This window comes from Theropithecus gelada, chromosome 2, assembly GCF_003255815.1.
Source record: "Theropithecus gelada isolate Dixy chromosome 2, Tgel_1.0, whole genome shotgun sequence".
In the NCBI taxonomy this organism is placed as follows: domain Eukaryota; kingdom Metazoa; phylum Chordata; class Mammalia; order Primates; family Cercopithecidae; genus Theropithecus; species Theropithecus gelada.
The window spans coordinates 110022993-110041729 of record NC_037669.1 but is presented as its reverse complement, the minus strand read 5'-3'; the positions used below and the strand labels follow the sequence as shown (position 1 = coordinate 110041729).

General features: G+C 36.0%; 2 protein-coding genes across 3 annotated transcripts in view; one reads left to right on the top strand and one right to left on the bottom strand.

Moving 5' to 3' along the window:
* The first annotated feature begins 2294 nt into the window (after nt 1–2294).
* TTC14 (tetratricopeptide repeat domain 14) lies at nt 2295–18531 on the top strand. Of its 2 annotated transcripts, XM_025376953.1 has the most exons (13): nt 2295–2581; nt 3053–3177; nt 3289–3488; nt 4362–4446; nt 4613–4742; nt 5068–5223; nt 5967–6038; nt 6469–6588; nt 6697–6819; nt 7869–7986; nt 8921–9030; nt 9840–10216; nt 17588–18531. In XM_025376953.1, exons 1-13 carry the CDS (start codon nt 2421–2423, stop codon nt 17773–17775), a joined length of 1965 nt encoding a protein of 654 aa, XP_025232738.1. In that variant the 5' UTR covers nt 2295–2420; the 3' UTR covers nt 17776–18531. The 2 variants fall into 2 exon arrangements, with proteins under 2 accessions (XP_025232738.1, XP_025232737.1); XM_025376952.1 differs by lacking the exon at nt 17588–18531 and having other exon boundaries at nt 9840–11323.
* The window catches only part of CCDC39 (coiled-coil domain containing 39), a 57994-nt gene continuing 53445 nt past the window's right edge, over nt 14189–18737 (bottom strand). The window contains exons 17-20 of the mRNA XM_025376951.1: nt 17010–17150; nt 16700–16879; nt 16460–16545; nt 14189–15229 (exon numbers count right to left, since the gene is read on the bottom strand). Of these exons, the coding sequence (XP_025232736.1) occupies nt 15073–15229; nt 16460–16545; nt 16700–16879; nt 17010–17150 (564 nt within the window). The 3' untranslated portion in view covers nt 14189–15072. The remainder of the gene's footprint in view (nt 15230–16459; nt 16546–16699; nt 16880–17009; nt 17151–18737) is intronic.

Here is an 18737-nt window from a genome sequence, read left to right as displayed (position 1 = left end):
TTCCTTTCCTCACCCCCTCCAGTCCTATGTCAAAGATCCAGTGCTCTGTCCCCTTCTAAGGCAAAGGGGTGTCTGTCTCAAAAGAAAATTCAAATACACCTGTAACCGTAAAAGGCTTTATCCTCTGCGATGGGAGTGATATTCCGGAAGTAAAGAATAAGACTGCCTTTGGCACCCAACTAATGGGGCTACTTTCACATAAGGAACTAACCAAAGACAGAAAATCCCACCCTGAGTTTTGAGTACATTTGCTTAAAGTTCGTTTCTTCTGTCACTACTATACGAAAAATATCACTCCAGATAAATGCTGCATACCCCCTAAAAGGAGCTGCTTTCTATGTTCATGGCCATTTTAGGTGTTCAAGATATGAGGTGGGGGAGGGTTATCCTAGTCTTGGAATTAGGAAGAAGTATAGACAGATCCCATAGTGATAAAACCATGTGCTACTAAAGAATGGCCTCAGAAGGTGACATTCCCAGGCTAAGTAACACTGTTTGGCATCCGGTTCTCAGACACTGGTTTCTTAGTCCCTCCAAAAAATGAGGTCCTCGATCACAGATTGACTCTAACACAAATCACGTATTTACCAAGCTGTCTATAATCATTTTTAGTGGTCAGCTTTCCTTTTCAGTGACAGCACTCTTTCCTAAAAACAACCATTCTCTAGAGTTATGGCTTAAAACCAGTCTGTACCATTTATTAAAGTTGATATGCCTATAGAAGCTTGAAATTTATTTATTTATTTTTTTTGAGATGGAGTCTCCCTCCGGCACCCAGGCTGGACTGCAGTGGTACGATCTCAGTTCATTACAACCTCTGACCGCCGGGTTCAAGCGATTCTCGTGCCTCCGCCTCCCGAGTAGCTGGGACTACAAGCATGAGCCAGCACGCCCGGCTAATTGTTGTATTTTTAGTAGAGATGGGGTTTCGCCAGGGTGGCCAGGTTGGTCTCTGAACTCCTGACCTCAAGTGATCTGCCCTCGGCCTCCCAAAGTGCTGGGATTACAGGTGTGAGCCACCGCGCCCAGCCCAAATTTATCTTTTACAGTTGCATTCTTGTTTGTTGCATTTTCTCAAATTTCAATAAACTGTTTACCTATTTGCCTAGGTTTTCCACAAAACAGTGTGTCACTATCGATTATGTTCTGGACTAGATTTCCTATACAAAAGTGGTAACACAGTGAAGGGCAAGTTGATTTCCTCAAAGACACATGGTGGGAAGCAAGGAGACTAACTGCCACCGTTTGTTTCTGCTCAAGAGGACTATAGTGAACTATTTGCACTGCACATATTTAAATGGTACAAATTTTTTACTGGAATAAAATGAAGCTACATGATCTCAAAATTAGGGTTGAGGCCTTCTATATGATAAAGTACTCAATCCAGCAACTCTGCCTGAGAAGATCAATTAATACTTCATTTGGAACCCTAACTCTAGCCTCTTACTATCTGTGTGACATTGAGCAATTTACTGAGACTCTCTGAGCATGTTTCCTCGTCTTCTAAAATGAAAAAGTATAACAGCTATCGTAGTGGTTGGGTTCTCAAGTCAATAAGCAAGGGGATGGAGGACCTAAGTTGAAATTCCCTTTGAAAATCACTTCAATTGTCCATAAGTACAGTATATTGACTTTTGCGTACACATCACTATACAGTAAGTCCTACAGACACTAAATTTTGAGCAACCATTGAGATAAACTAAATAAGAAATGAATGTATACATTACAGTTACTGTAACACTTGAATGGCATATGCACATGTCGAGACATTAAAGCCATCCTAGTTTTAGAACTCACAATCACTAACAGTACTTGGGGTATGGATGGAGAATACCACTCCAGGTGCTTAACAAATGTCCGTGTCCTTCCTTCCTTCTGCACGTTAAAAGACCTGGAAACGTTCCCGGAGCAGCCGGCTGAATGCGGTTACGTCAGAGACATAGGTATTGATTTACACAGAGTACTTCGAGGGAAGAAGCTTGTGCGACTCGTTTGGGGTTCTTACCCTGGTATTGGCACTTAGAAGCACCTTGATGAATACGAAAAGGAATTATTGTTTACCCTAGGTTAGCGCTCGAGCTATTTCGACGCAATAGCGACTCCACGTACATTTGAAAAATGAAACTTCTCACATACATCACTTCCTGGAAGCCCTATTCAGACTTTAGCCCAAGCAATGCTGAGCGCAATCCTTCGGCCTTCCGTAGTCTCGCTCGGTTTCGCGAGACCGAGGCTGAGCTCCGCGCCGCCGCCGTGGGGGCGGCCCCAGAACACTTCCGGGTGTAACTGGTTGTGCTCTCTGTGTACTTCCGGCAGCCTCTAGACGGTTTCTTCTGCTTCCCGTACCACCCGGCTCAAGTAGAGGACACGGAACCGGGGACCATCAGCCCGTCAGCCTCCGGGCCCTGCAGTCTCTAGCCATGGACCGGGACCTTCTGCGGCAGTCGCTAAATTGCCATGGGTCTTCTTTGCTCTCTCTACTCCGGAGCGAACAGCAGGATAATCCACACTTCCGAAGCCTCCTGGGGTCGGCCGCCGAGCCAACCCGGGGCCCGCCGCCCCAGCAGCCGTTGCAGGGCAGGTAATGCGACGTTGGTGCCACTGCGTCACGGGAGAGGGGACGCAGCTCTGGCAGCCACTACCGCAGCCCCGAGTCTGCGTCTGGAGGAAGTGGAGCCGCGGCCGTGAGCACAGGAGGATCGCGCGCTGGTGCCTTGGGCTGGGTGGAGGGAGGGCGCTCTTGAGGTGTGCAATGCGGTTTGCGGGGTGAACTTTTTCTATGGCACTGCTTGCTAGAGGCGCAGATTCCTTAGCTAAAATCCCTTGAGCTTTCGTATCTGGGTTGGAGGCGTCATTTTTTAAGTTTCCCGGTTCTCCACCTCCAGGTTAGTTAATGAGAGAATGCCTAGTTAAAACTTTTTCTCTGAGATTGCATGATCTGGAGCTTGGGATGGAGAGGAATGGCCGATGAAAGCCGTAAGCAGAAGGTTAGAGTTTGTAAAAAGGCTTTGCAGATAAACCAATTTTCGTATTTTTTTTTTTTCTTTTTAAGAAAAGAGAAGAGAGTTGACAACATCGAGATACAGAAATTCATCTCCAAAAAAGCAGATCTGCTTTTTGCACTTTCCTGGAAATCAGATGCACCTGCAACTTCTGAAATTAATGAAGATAGTGAAGGTGAGTTTAGCCTTAAAACCTTTAAGATTGCCGTTCTATTTAACAGTACTTCAGGTGAAACGGAACTCAAAACTATCGTTAGTGATTTTGTTAATTTTTTTTTTTTTTAAGATCATTATGCAGTCATGCCACCTTTAGAGCAATTCATGGAGATACCTAGTATGGATCGAAGAGAGCTGTTTTTCCGAGATATTGAGCGTGGTGATATAGTGATTGGAAGAATTAGTTCTATTCGGGAATTCGGTTTTTTCATGGTGTTGATCTGTTTAGGAAGTGGTATCATGAGAGATATAGCCCACTTAGAAATCACAGTAAGTTATTTTTGTTATTTGGATTGCTTCTGTTTTTGTTAATTCACCTCAATGCAAGAATTATATCTTTGCATGCAGTTGTGCTCAAGTATACCTGCCAAGATACTTTTGGAAATTAAATGTTAATTGGAGAAAAATCGTTAACAAAAATTAGTGAAAGTTACTTACCCAGTTTGTCCCTCCAATTCTGGTTTTGGGGATTTTTTAGATTTAAACTCTGGTTGGCAGGCACAGTGTCCTTTTTTAAGTGCTCAAAGAGGTATTAGTGGACATAGTGAGGTTGATTGGTATTCAGACTTATTTCTTGTAGTTGAACATATGTATTCTTAATTAGTTAATATTTGGCATTGTATATTTTCATGTGGATAATTTAGAAATTTCTGTCATTTATATATTTACAATAATACTTTGCCCAAGATGGATAGTCCTGAATTTGAACTAATGTGTCATGATAAAAGATTGGGTATTTGCCATCTATCCAGGCGGATAAAAAGGAAGAAAAGCAGAAGGTATTACAGACTGGATAACAGACAAAAACTTTGGAGAATTCACATTTCATTTTCACTGGAATCCTTATACCTTTTAGACAAATTTTAGTTTGCTTTTGATGCGTGTAGTATACTGTCATAAGCCATCATATTTGGTTCCTAAACTAATGGAAAGTTTCATGAGATTTTAGTTTTTTAACCGAACCAGCAAACATATTTTACTGTGTTTGGACACAAAAATTACTTTTAACTAAATCGTTATTTAAATTTTTACTTTAGGTTGTTCATCTACTAGCTGTTTCATACCAAATAGCGAAGATAAAAGAAGACACTGTTCTTACCAAAGCTTGAAATGTCTAGTGTTTTAAAATACTTCTCATTACAGGCTCTTTGTCCCTTAAGAGATGTGCCGTCTCACAGTAACCATGGGGATCCTTTATCATATTACCAAACTGGTGACATCATCCGAGGTGATTAGTTTCATCATACTAATAAAAAAGTAATGATTGTTGAATTTTTGTTTTTATTAATTTTAAAAAATACAGTCTAAGTGGGTAGTGTTTGGGAAAGTTTATATTTTTTATGTTAGTTTACGTTTTCTTACTAATAAGCTTAGTTCTCTTTTTTTTTCTTAAGCTGGAATCAAGGATATTGACAGATACCATGAAAAGCTGGCAGTATCTCTATATAGCTCTTCTCTTCCACCACACCTATCTGGTATTAAATTAGGTGTAATTAGCTCTGAAGAGCTTCCTTTGTACTACAGGTAATTTATATTATTTCAACAACAGTTCATTACGAAAGTCTCTTGCATTGAGGAATACCAAATTTTGTGAAACTTTTGACAACAAAGGGGAATTTTAATTTCTCTTATTGCAAAATGTGTTCATGTTATTTTTATAACAGTTAAACTACTTCAGACTTGGGAAAAGGTAACCATATCATGATATTGCCACACCATCTTATGCAAAAAATGGTATTAATATTTAAACCTCAAATGATACTATTTCTTTATTCTTTACTATTTGTCTGAAATGGAGTGTCAGATTAGTCATTTTACAATTTTTGTGTTTGTATTTTCTTTTTTTAAGGAGAAGTGTTGAACTAAATAGCAATTCTTTGGAGTCCTATGAAAATATCATGCAGAGTTCCTTAGGATTTGTTAATCCAGGAGTAGTTGAATTCCTTCTAGAAAAACTAGGAATAGATGAATCTAATCCACCATCTTTAATGAGAGGCCTACAAAGGTATAGTAAATCAGTATTATTCTCTTAGGTGGTGAGGGGAGTGGTGGTAAGCTCAGAAGCTGCATAGCTGAAGGACATATTTGACCGTCCTAAGCCACCTAGTAGCAGGCATATGCCAAAGGTTGAATGAACCAGGTGATCCCATCTTCTGGACTGGACTGTCTTATCAGTGATTAAGATGTATACCATGTAAACAAGTAGAGAAGGATGCAGAAACTTTTTATAAGAATTTTATGTGTATGCTAAAGAAAAATACTGTTTTTTTTGTTTTGTGAGACAGAGTCTCGCTTTGTCACCCAAGCTGGAGTGCAGTGGTGCAATCTTGGCTCACTGCAAGCTCTGCCTCCCGGGTTCACGCCATTCTCCTGCCTCAGCCTCCTGAGTAGCTGGGACTACAGGTGCCCGCCACCATGCCTGGCTAATTTTTTTTTTTAATTTTTAGTAGAGACAGGGTTTCACCGTGTTAGCCAGGATGGTCTCAGTCTCCTGACCTCATGATCTGCCCGCTTCGGCCTCCCAGAGTGCTGGGATTACAGGCATGAGCCACTGCACCCAGCCAAGAAAAATACTGTTTAACAATAATAATCATTTCGAAAGTTCAAAGATTTTGGTATGTAAATAGAATGCAAATTTCTTGCTTGGGATTCATACTTTCAGTGTTGAGTGCCTGTCAAGCAGAATTAAGTATAGTTACTTAAAAAATATTTGTGGTTTAACTTTTTAATTTTTATTTTCTTTAATAGCAAAAATTTCTCTGAAGATGATTTTGCTTCTGCATTGAGAAAAAAACAGTCTGCGTCTTGGGCTTTAAAATGGTATGAAGACTGTCTTTCAACAGTTGCATTATATCTAGTCTAAAAGCTTAGGGCAAAGCAAGCATGCTTATGTCATCAATAAGACAAATTTGAGATGAATTAAAGTGATGCCTTTTTGACATGAGCTTTTCTTTTATAGATGTAAGTAGTCTTACATATTACACTTACCAGGTTTTACACTTAACAGATAAGTTTTATTCAGCGTTTCTGTTTTCTCAAAAGGAATTAGTATATTGATATCTGGGTTTCACCAATATTTATTGTGAAAATGTCCAAAGGCAGAAGAATGCTCCTTAGGTATATTGTGAGTATTCTGAAAAATAAATATTTGCCAAGTTTGATGACATTTGCTTTTAAAACTTAGTCACGCTAACATTTTATTTAGATAGTGTTTGAAGTGTTTGTGATGCTTTACAAATGTCTGTCTTAGTGTGAAGATTGGAGTTGATTATTTTAAAGTTGGACGCCATGTGGATGCTATGAATGAATACAATAAAGCTTTGGAAATAGACAAACAAAACGTGGAAGCTTTGGTAGCTCGTGGAGCACTGTAAGTGAATCATACTTGGATTTTAAGGAATGTTTACCAGGTAAATGCAAACAAGATTTATGAAGAGCTTGTGAGATACAGCCCTCTAATTTTGTTTCATGTCTCTAGATATGCGACAAAAGGAAGTTTGAACAAAGCAATAGAAGATTTTGAGCTTGCATTAGAAAACTGTCCAACTCACAGAAATGCAAGAAAATACCTCTGCCAGACACTTGTAGAGAGAGGAGGACAGTAAGTGTCAGATTTTGTTTAATAGTAGAGGTCTTATGTTCAACCAACTACTAAAAAATTTTGAACTTAACATAAGGAAATAGTTTCTTAAGCACTTAATTTAGAACACTCTTGGTTTCAATAAATAAATGGAAAAGTACAAGAGATTAGGCAAATACTCCTTCCCTGGATAATATACTCAGATTTTTTGGTTTAATGGCTGTACTATTTGTATAGTCATTCCTGTTTGTGATCACAAATTCCAAGTTAGTTAAATTTTGCAATATTCGTTGATAATTCATAGGAACTTCTATTTAATGATTGGAGCAACTTTTTACATTCTTACTAGGTAGAAAACTAGTACCTATTTGTATGTGGTTGTCTTATAGCCTTGTATTGGTGTCTTTTAGCTGAGTGAATAGCAATACCTTGCAGTTACTTAAGCCAGAGATATTGCTCATCTTTGACTTGTCCTTTGTTTCCCATATCCAGTCTACTGACACAAAAGTGATCCCCTTGTATTTGTTTTACAGTAATTTCTTTTTCCTTCTAAGAACCAAAAGCACTTTGCAACGTCCTTTGACTGCTCTGTGTCTAAACTTTCTCATTCTGGTGTTTCACAACCCACACTTGTGAGTTTCATTTAATGATTATGCTATTTACAGGCTCGTTGTGATATATGTGTATGTTGGTATTTCCAAAGATTTCCAAAATTTTCTATAGATAATTTTTCATAAACTGCTAGGGAAAAGGAGCCTGCTGCTATAATTACGTGCTACAGTTCAAGATTATACTAAATTTGTGGACACCTATTTATCATGGGCTTTCATGTATTACTGCCAAAATGTGCCAATATTGGATATTAGTTACTAGTAATGGATTTCTGTTTATGTGGTCTTTGAAATAAATTACAGTAAAAAGCATATTATTTTGGTATTTTATTTTGGAAAATAATTTACTAAATGTGGCTTTTCCCTAGTAAGCTCTCTCTTATAAGCCTCTGACCTGTATGCATATTTGGATAGTTTTGTTGTTTTTACAAAAAAGCTAAATCTTTCTTTTAAATTTAGGTTAGAAGAAGAAGAAAAGTTTTTAAATGCTGAAAGTTACTATAAGAAAGCTTTGGCTTTGGATGAGACTTTTAAAGATGCAGAGGATGCTTTGCAGAAACTTCATAAATATATGCAGGTGATTCCTTATTTCCTCTTGGAAAAATTTAGTGATATTTGAAATAATGCCCAAACTTAATTTTCTTCTAAGGGAAACTTCTAGATTACTTAAGTAAGGCATTATGAAAAGTTTCTTTTTAGGTACGGTTCTTCCTAATTGGGTTTGACATTGCTTCGTAGTGCCTCTGTATTTGTCCGTAATTGAAAGTAAAAATAGCTATGAGAAAACTATTACCTAAATTTGGTATGTTGTTTTGAGAAATGTCTTTGTAGTGAGCTTACCTGGTGGTTGTTAAATTACCATTGTTGCTACTATAATTGAGTTAATTATAAAAACCTTTATGAGACATATTTTAAATTGTCTTTTCCTGTAATACTGATGATGATGTTTTCTCATGCATTTTCTTCTGAATTGGACCATTGCTGCTGTGTCTGTGACATCTGGTGCTGCTCATCCCCATCCACAAACTGGAAAATGATTTCCTATGTAATCATGCATCCAACTGGGCTGTGCTATTTTTTTAAATGGTTTGTATTTGAACATGGTGATTCCTCCTTCAATTCACCTTAATGGAATGTCTTTATTTGAATTTTATTTGTAAAATGTGTCCTGTTTAAATTTTTCAATTTTTAAAAATAATTTTTATGTACTTTTTTTTTTTAACCTTTCTTGCACTCTGGGTCATGGGTACCACTGCAATGGCTTCCCCTTTTTTTATGGGATACCAACTGCAATATGGTCCTCAATGCTGTCCTGGCCATTTCAATGACTAATGCCAAACATCTGTATGACTAATTTTTTTATGTTAAAAAAATACTGTTCAATGCTGGCTCTATGGTGATTTGGTTTTACTAAATTGGGTTTCTGGCTGGGGGTGGTCTTTTGAATACTGGGTTTTATATATGCTGCTATTTTTAACGTGTGGTTTTTTTCGATATCTGGGTTCTAAAAGAAATCTTTGGAATTAAGAGAAAAACAAGCTGAAAAGGAAGAAAAGCAGAAAACAAAGAAAATAGAAACAAGTGCAGAAAAGTTGCGTAAGCTCTTAAAAGAAGAGAAGAGGTAAACTATAATATTCAGTATTTTTAAACTTAAGGCAACTACTGAATTGAACCCAAAGTGCCATACTGGAGGTAAAATAAATAAAAATATAGAAGTATTTCAAGTGATAATCAATGACTGTTAAGAATCTTTAGCAAATATGTGTTCCATGTATTTTCCTATTAAAGAGATGAAGTGGAATTTGAGGCTAGAATTCTACCAAAAAAATGTATCTTAGAATTAAAATATAGAATAAGTTACTTTAATTATATTTTAGGAAGAAATGTTTTAGAACTAGAGCAGTGGTTCTGAACTAGGGGGGGATTTATTCCCCCGGGGACATTTGACAAGATCTGGAGACGTTTTTGATTGCCATAACTGAGGGTGCTACTGCATCTAGTGTATAATGGTCAGGGATGCTATTAAACTTTCTGTAATGCACAAGTCAGCTCCCACCCCCACCCCCAACAAAGAATTATTTGGCTGAATATACCAGTAATCAGGTGAAGAAACCATGAACTAGAGGTAGCCAAATAAAAAACTTGAGTTCTCCTTTATGTGTTCAGTAGTCTTAAGTTTTTAAGGTAGTGTTGAAAAAGTCTGTCTTTCAGAAATGATGGATTTGCTTACAATGATACCTGTCTGCAAGCATTTTTCCCCCAAAAGTGCTTAATAGTAAAATCAGATCTTGTAATAGCCGAGATTATTGTATCATTTATCTGAACCACAGCTTTTATAAAATCTTGAAAGGAAACAAATCGGGCCCACATCTTTATGAATAATTTAGAAACATTTTTGTACATATATGACAGGTTAACTGTTTTTTTTAGGCTAAAGAAGAAAAGAAGAAAATCAACTTCTTCCTCTTCAAGTGTTTCTTCTGCTGATGAATCAGTGTCTTCATCATCATCCTCTTCCTCTTCTGGTCACAAAAGGCATAAGAAACATAAGAGGAACCGTTCAGAGTCTTCTCGCAGTTCCAGAAGGCATTCATCTAGGGCATCCTCAAGTCAGATAGATCAGAATAGGAAAGATGAGTGCTACCCAGTTCCAGCTAATACTTCAGCGTCTTTTCTTAACCATAAACAAGAAGTGGAGAAACTACTGGGGAAGCAGGATAGGTTACAGTATGAAAAGACACAGATAAAAGAGAAAGATAGATGCCCTCTCTCTTCATCTTCACTTGAAATACCGGATGATTTTGGAGGTAGGTCTGAAGATCCAAGAGATTTTTATAATAGCTATAGAACCCAAGCAGGTAGTAGCAAAACAGAAAAGCCATATAAATCAGAAAGACATTTTTCTAGTAGAAGAAATTCCTCAGATTCCTTCTGTAGGAATTCAGAGGACAAGATTTATGGTTATAGGAGATTTGAAAAGGATATAGAGGGAAGAAAAGAGCACTATAGAAGGTGGGAACCAGGTTCTGTGAGGCATTCTACCTCGCCAGCAAGCTCAGACTACTCGTGGAAGTCAGTTGAGAAATACAAAAAATATACTCACTCTGGATCACGTGATTTCAGTAGACATGAGCAAAGATACCGATTAAATACAAATCAAGGAGAATATGAAAGAGAGGACAATTATGGGGAGGATATCAAAACAGAGGTTCCAGAAGAAGATGCACTAAATAGCAAAGAACACTCAGAAAGCAGTGTTAAAAAAAATTTACCTCAGAATTTACTGAATATATTTAATCAGATAGCTGAATTTGAAAAAGAAAAAGGAAATAAGTCAAAAAATTAATACACCAAGGATATCAGCACCATTACACAAAATGCCATTAAGTTTTTGGGTGTTTTAGTCATAACAGTTCAGTGCAGAAATCTCTGCTCCTAAAATTATTTGTAGAGATTACAGGAAACAAATGCTTTTAAGCTTTTCTCAAATTTTGTTTCAGTTGTAGGTCCCTTGTCACAGCCTGGTTTTTAGAGTTTTTATGTATATGTTTATGTACAGTATATTACTCTGACAATTTGAATTTCTTCACTTAAAGATAATTCTCTGAAAGTACTGTTTCTTCATTCGATTACGGTATATGAGAATTCCTGGGTCCATCTTATCCTGCTGTTTGAGAGAAAAATTTGTGCATTGAACACTTGGATCATTTTTATAAAAATTGATTTTTCTGTTAAATTAAAAATCGTCAGCTTTTGAAAGATTATATGTTCGAATGTTTCTTGAACACTTTTATATTTATCAGTTTAAATATTACATTTTTTGCCCAATTTTTTTTTAATTTTTAAATGGTAGATTATATGTCTTAATTTTCCTCTAAAGCCTGATTTGATTAAAAGTGGTTTGTGAACAGTCATTGGCTTCCACCCAGCATAAGTGCCTTAGGAATAAGATCATAAAAGTTGAATAGAAGCCCATTTTGCTTATTTCTCCGTTATTATTTTTTACCTCATTGCTAGCATAGCCATAAAACGCTTTTTAACTTTAAATATTTGCAAGGCCCTTAAGGCCTGTATTCCACGCAAGGGTAAATCAGAAAAGAAAAAGAATCCTTTTAGCAAAAACATAGCAGTAGCAGACAAGCACATTGTAAATCTGCCTTTTTTGTAGTGAAAGAAAATTGGGAAACTGTCCTCATATTGCAGATGTTCAGTCCAGAGGGCATTAGGCATGTTTTTAAATCTGACCTGCATTTCTCCTTACCGCCTCCTGTGCCTTGATGCTTCTCTGATGACCCCTTTCTCAGAGTCTGAATAAATAAATAGACAAACTAGAGCCTGGTTTTACTCAGAATAAATTCCAGCAGCTACAGCTGACGAACAAAGAGACTTGGATTATAAAGATCCTCCCGAAATTGTGAAAATAGGGTAGTATATTCTTTGGGAGATAGAGATAGGAATCATAAGTACTGGGTTTATGATGTCATTGGAGTCTTTGCAGTTTAAGATTCTCAAGGCTGTAAATTATAATGAGCTTTAGATACTGTCACAGTGACACTAGATAAGTGGATGGGTAGCTGGGTATCTGCAGAGGTCTAAGTGAGGGAGAATAATAGAGGAAGAAGAGACTTATTCCTTGTTCTGTCTTGCAGTTCTTGCCAACAGTAAAATGTCTAGGCCTTAAGTACTGAGTGTGTATTATTTGTGTCTACCAAACTCCAGTGATGAGAGCCTAGTGAGAAATCTGAAATTTGTTTTACAAATGGAACAGTGAAAAGAAACCCTGCTCAAGAGCAATAGATAATGGTGGTAGAAATCGGCTAGTCACTCAAAGCATTAGTCTTTGCATCAAGAAGAAGATTCTTTAAGAAATTCGTCTTAAATGAGTCCTTAATTCTATGTATTAATAGCTCCAGTATCATCTTTACATAGTGTCCTACATTGTGGTGTTTATAATGAGTGAAAACTACCTCTTGGCATAGCCTTTGACATTTTGGAATCCCTAGTACAGCCTAAAATTTTAAACACAACATTTAAAAACATTTTTTTTTCCTTAATTCATATAAATTTAAGGGGTACAAGTACATTTTTGTTACATGGATATATCGTATAGTGGTGAAGTCTAGGTTTCTAGTGTAACCATCACCCAAATGATGTACATTGTAAACCCATTTCATAATTTCTCATCCCTCACCCCCTGCCAACCTACCAACATTGGTATAGGCACATTCATAATTCATACCTCAAAAGTGCAAGCAAGAGGGGCTGAGTACAGTGACTCATGCCTGTAATCCCAGCACTTGAGGCTGAGGGAGGAGGACTGCTGGAGGCTAGAAGTTTGAGACTGGTCTGGGCAACGCAGCATGACTCCATCTCTACAAAAAATTTACAAATAAGTTGGGTGTAGTGGTGCATGCCTATAGTCCCAGCTATGCGGGAGGATCGCTTGAGCCCAGGAGTTCAAGGCTGCAGTGAGCTCTGATTGTGCCACTGCACTCCAGCTTGGGTGACAGCCAGACTGGTTTCTTAAACACAACAAAAACAAAATGGGACTTAAGTAACCTACGAAGTTCTTGCACAGCAAAAGAACACAAGTGAACAGACAACCTGCAGAATGGGACAAAATACGCAAACTATGCATCAGGCAGGGGACTCATCCAGAATTTACAAGGAATTCAACAACCAAAAAACCCTATCCAAAAGTGAGCAGAAAACATGAATATTTTTCAAAAGAAGACATAAAAATGGCCAAGAAGCATATAAAATAATGCTCAGCATCACTAATTAGAGAAATGCAAGTTAAAACCAAATGAGATATCTCGCATCAGTCTGAATGGCTATTACACCCCATTCAGTGTAAGAGAATAGTACCTTATCCTATACGCTACCTGAATTTATTAGGTAGGTGCAAAAGTAATTGCAGTTTTTGCCATGTTAAGCAGAGTAGACAAACCAATTTCTAAGGAAGCTCATCACAGCAAAAATTACTGGGGATTTACATTGTCAAGAATCCCTAGCGACATCTTCAGTAATTTTTCTCAAGATCATATCTTGGTCTCCATAAGCAAATGAAGCGTGACTTTTGGATATGAGGATAAGTGTCCAGATTTGGAGATAGGTTGATCCCCTGTTGCACCATTTATCATTAGTACACTGAAGTTAGAACTGTTATTTAAGGATTAAATGTAGATTTGTATGCTGGCCTAAGAACCAAACCATTCCACAAATACTGTGCTAAGCTCCAGGTGGCAACTCGGTAAGTAGAGGTTGTTAGTGCAATTTCTGTGTGTCAAGCCCTGTGGATTTTTTTAATATCCAATTCAATAAACTTGTAGGTAACTTTCTGTGTCTATAGTACAAATGAGGAAAACAGGGAAGTAACTATCCAAGGTTACAGAGGCAGTAAGATACAACCTCTGCCTTCATAGAACAGTGTTTAATATTATTTCAAGTTTTAAGTAATTCCCAAACTAGCATAGGGCTGAGAATAAGAACTTTGATGAGCAAAGTGACTTTAATCAGTTTTTAGGTCTTATAAATCTCATGCATTAGAGCAGTAGTTTAGCCAGAAATTTTATTACCTAGTGTTTTTTTCTGCCCACCTTATTCTTTGGACTTTGCTATGCCTTTTCCTATTTCTAAAACAAAACAAAAAATAATCAGGAGAACTATTCACTACCACTACTGCTTTTCAGAAAGAAATACAAACAACAGTTCTAAAATAATGACAGTTGTAATGAGTATTTTTTCCCCAGGTTTGAAGGAGACAACATTTACATTCATGAATTCTAATACATTTATTTAAAATCCAGTTTTCTAATATTCCACACCATTCCAAGAGTACAAAGTGTTGGGCACATGTTATAATAAAGTATTAACTGGAAAAACTACTATATTTGGCAGTCTACCTCACACTAAATGAAATTTCTATTGCAAATCATGTCCTATCTAGCTTTCATTAAATTGTTTATTAAGAAAATTTCAAAATTATATTCTTTATACTTGGTTGGCAAATCTTTAATGCATATGATTTCCTTCAAGGTCAGAAGTGATTTTTATAAATTTAAGCTGCATTTTAAAATTGATATACAGTGTTTCTCTTATCAGTTGGTTTTTTGGGGGGGTGTGGGGGGTTGATGCTATTTTTTGGTTAAAAATTACAGCAAAAGAAGAAACTGCCTTTAACAAATTTCCTCCCCCAAAAGTCTGAGAAATAGTTACTTTGAATAAAGAAAACCTAATTTTGGTGTCTTGTAGGGTAATTGAGATTTTCACATTGTAATAAGCTCATAATAGTACAGTAAATTTTTAGACATTTCTTCTTGAAAGATTGTTACATTAGAAATGAGTGTAGTTTCGTGAAATAATGAAGCAAACTATTTTCTAACACTACGAACATCAAAATTACAGTGAAATACAGCATTTTTTCTATGCTTGTATAATATGTAGCCTTGTTAAGAATCTGCTATTAATGTTTTTCTTCAGTATGGAGAAAATGAGAACGTTCCTTTTTTTTTTTAACAAGTTTTACATTTACCACTAAGTTTTTACACTTTCCACTATCTAGTGGATAACACATTTTATCTAAAATGTGTTGGGTCGTTTTGTATTTTAAAGTATACTTTTGTTTTTGTGTTTACAACTTTTTCAGAAGAGATTAAAATGTTTATTTGCTGCTCTTTTTGCTCTTACCATTACTAGAGCTACTTCTACCACTAGTTGGCCTAGAAGGGCTGCCTATTAGTGAAGAAGAGGCCGGGAAGTTAAGCTCCAGTACTTTAATTGAAGACTGAGAAGTAGATGTACTTGTACTCCTAGATGACCTAGAAGAAAAACCAGAATTATAAATTTAATGCAAAGTTTGTATTTCAGTATAGACTCTATCATTATTGGCAAAATAATGATTCCATAAGTAAAGAGATCAAAAAAGTGCATATTAGTAGTGTTAATACGTTTTTAAATGACCATCAATAGATAAAAGTTTAAAGAGGAAAAGAAAGATGAACATACATGAGTTTCAAACCAGTAGAAAAGTAGTTCAGTAAGTATGTTCCTACATGGTAAAAATGCTTTGAACTATAATCAGTTTTTTAGAGTTGGAATCATTAAGCATTGAAAGTTTCCAAGACAGAGGAAAGAGGGCCAAGAGGATTTGGTGCTGGCAAAAATTATAAAATGATACCTTTTTTAATTTAAGCTGAAGAGAAGAGTGAGGCATATTGATGAATAAAATGGTGGGGTCATTTGAAAAACAACTAGCTATATAATTCTGAAATAAGTTTTAAATATGTATTTTATGAAAGTACAGGGATGTTCAATTATATAGAAACAGTTTTTTTACTTAAATGAAACACTGTTTATAGGGGCCTCTTCATGAAATTTTTACCTGGACTAAGGAATAGTAATTTAATAAGTAGCTGCTGAATGCAGGAGATTGTGAATTCTAAAATCAGGATCATTATTAATAAACTTTTGTCAGCAAAGCACAAGAATGTTGCTTTAAGCATCTGGTGATAGAACTGTGGATAACAACTGCAGAAGAAAAAAAAAGTTTCCTTTTTAGCAAAATAAAGCTTCATAAAGTCAAATCCTGATTATGTAAAATACCACAATGTGGTTTTAATCACAGAAATCGTGTCTTATATGTCTTTACATCTAAGCGGCCCTTATATGTTTTTTAAAAATTTCCCCCAACTTGGGGTTCACCCCCAAATGCTAGATGTAGCCCCCAAATTTATTTCTGTTTTATCCTACTGAAATAACTGATAGTCACAGAGCACTTGGGCTATACTAGAAATAGTGACACCAGCAGAAGTCAGAAGGAAATTCTTTTTTTTTTTTTTTTTTTTTTTGAGACGGAGTCTCGCTCTGTTCTGTTGGCTGTTTCTGCATCTAATCTACCTGATGCTGACTAGTGAGATGTCTGAGGGTGAAAAGAGCACTGGCCTTGAGTCCATGGGCCTGTCCAACAGCTGCGGTAATGTAGAAGTGGCTGGGATCACTTAGTGTACAGCTGTGAGAGTTAAGCAGATTTTTTTTAACCTTCCACTTACCTTGCTGATAGTAGTGAAGTATGTGAAGGAGATCTAGAACTCTGACGACTGCCTTTAATACTAGCCGTAGGTAGTTCTAACCCACTCTGGAGGAATATTCAATAGCAATCATTAGTACTACTTACTGTTTTTTAGAAGAGAAATATTTTTAATTAGCTTTCACTTCATGATGAATGTCATAAAAGTTTTTATTTTCATGAAGTGTTTAAGAAATATATTTAATAGAAGGTGCTGTATTACCTGTTGAAAGTATGTTTGAAGGATAATACGGATCTCAGCATTTTCTTCTATGATATCAACTAACATTTCATCAATAACCTTGTGAAACTGTTTGACCTCACGAAGTCTGATGTCTTGTTCTTCCAGTGTTTCATCTTTTGTGTCTTTCAAAAGACGGATTTCCTTTGTGAGTTTTGCACACTGTTGGTAAATAATAGTCAATTATTCTATAAACCTGTTTTCCAGAATTTAATATTTTTAATAGATGAAGGAGGATTTGGGACTTCAAAAATGTAAATATGAAAGGTCAGTTTTTAAAAGATGTCAATACCTGCTTGGTCACTCTTTCTAATTTTGGCTTCTGCTCCTCCGTTTCTTTACTTAGTTGAAATGAATAAGCCTGCTTCTCTGATAACTTTTCTTTGACATTATTTGCTAAATGTTCTATAACATTTAATGTATTTTCCATGCTCTGTAGAAAAAGTATTAACATGTATTTTTTAGAATCAGAAATTGACTTTTATATAACTTGTCATTTATCAAGTATTTGTTTAATTTTAATTCATTTATTTTTGTACATAATATACATTATTTCTGTTGGTGAGTAATAAGTACAGTGATGTATCTCTTAATGACATCTCGGTCAATGATGGACTGCATATATGATGGTGGTCCCATAAGATTATAATGGAGCTGAAAAATTCCTGTTACCTAGCGACGTTGTAATGTTGTGGCACAATACATTACTCATGAGTTTGTGGTGATGCCTGGTGTAAACAAACCTGCATTGCCAGTCATATAAAAGTCTAGCACATACAATTATGTTTAGTGCATAATACTTGATAGTGATAATAAAACATATTACTGATTTATGTATTTACTATACAATATACTTTCATTATTTTACAGTGTACTCCTATTTATTTAAAAAATTACCTATAAAACAGCCTCAGGCAGGTCCTTCAGGAGGTATTCCAGAAGAGGGCATTGTTATCATAGATGACAGCTCCATTCATGTTACTGACCCTGAAGACCTTCAAGTGGGACAAGATATGGAGGTGGAAGACAGTAGTATTGATGATCCTGACCACGGGTAGGCTTAGGTTTATGTGTGTGTATGTGTCTTAGTTTTTAACAAAACAAGTTAAAAAGTAAAAAAAAAAAATAGAAAAATGCTTAGAGAATAAGGATATAAAGAAAATTTTTGTGCAGTTGAACAATGTGTGCTTAAGCTAAGTGTTACCACAAGAGTCAAAAAATTTTACAAAATTAAAAATGTTTGAAGTTAAAAAGCTCTAGTAAGCTAAGGTCAGTTTATTATTGGAGAACTAAAATTATTTTATGAATTTACTGTAGCCTAAGTGTACATGGTTTATCATGTCTACAGTAGTGTACAGCAATTAGGTCTTCACATTCTCTCACCACTCACTCACTGACTCACCCAGAGCAGCTCCCAGTCCTGCAAGCTCCATTTATGGTAAGTGCCCTGTACAGGTGTACTGTTTTTTTAATCCATTATACCATATTTTTATTGTACCTTTTCTCTGTTTAGATTTGTTTAGATACACAAGTACCATTGTGTTACAGTTGCCTGTAGTACTCAGTACAGTAACACACTTTACAAGCTTACAGCCTAGCAACAATAGGCTATACCATCTATGTTTGTGTAAGTACACTCTTAATGAAGTTCACACAGTGACAAAATCACCCAAGGATGCATTCATCAGAACGCATTCCCATTGCAGTGCATGACTGTATAATGGTTTTGTGGATTAAATTTTGTATGTAATTTAACTGGAAAGTATTTTTATAGTATTTTGGAAAAAATAAAACAACAATGACAACTGAAATCATGGAATTTGCAAAGATTCACAGTATCTCTTCTTTAGCTTTATTAGTAAAGTCAATGTTTAGCACCTGCTTACAAGGCACATTCTTTTATCTTTCAGTGATTTGCTTTAGTAACTACTTTCTACTATATTATTATTTTTTCTTTCAAACTTTTTTGTTTTAAGGAGCAATCTTAATGTGATCTTTAAGAAATTAAAATTCATTAAAG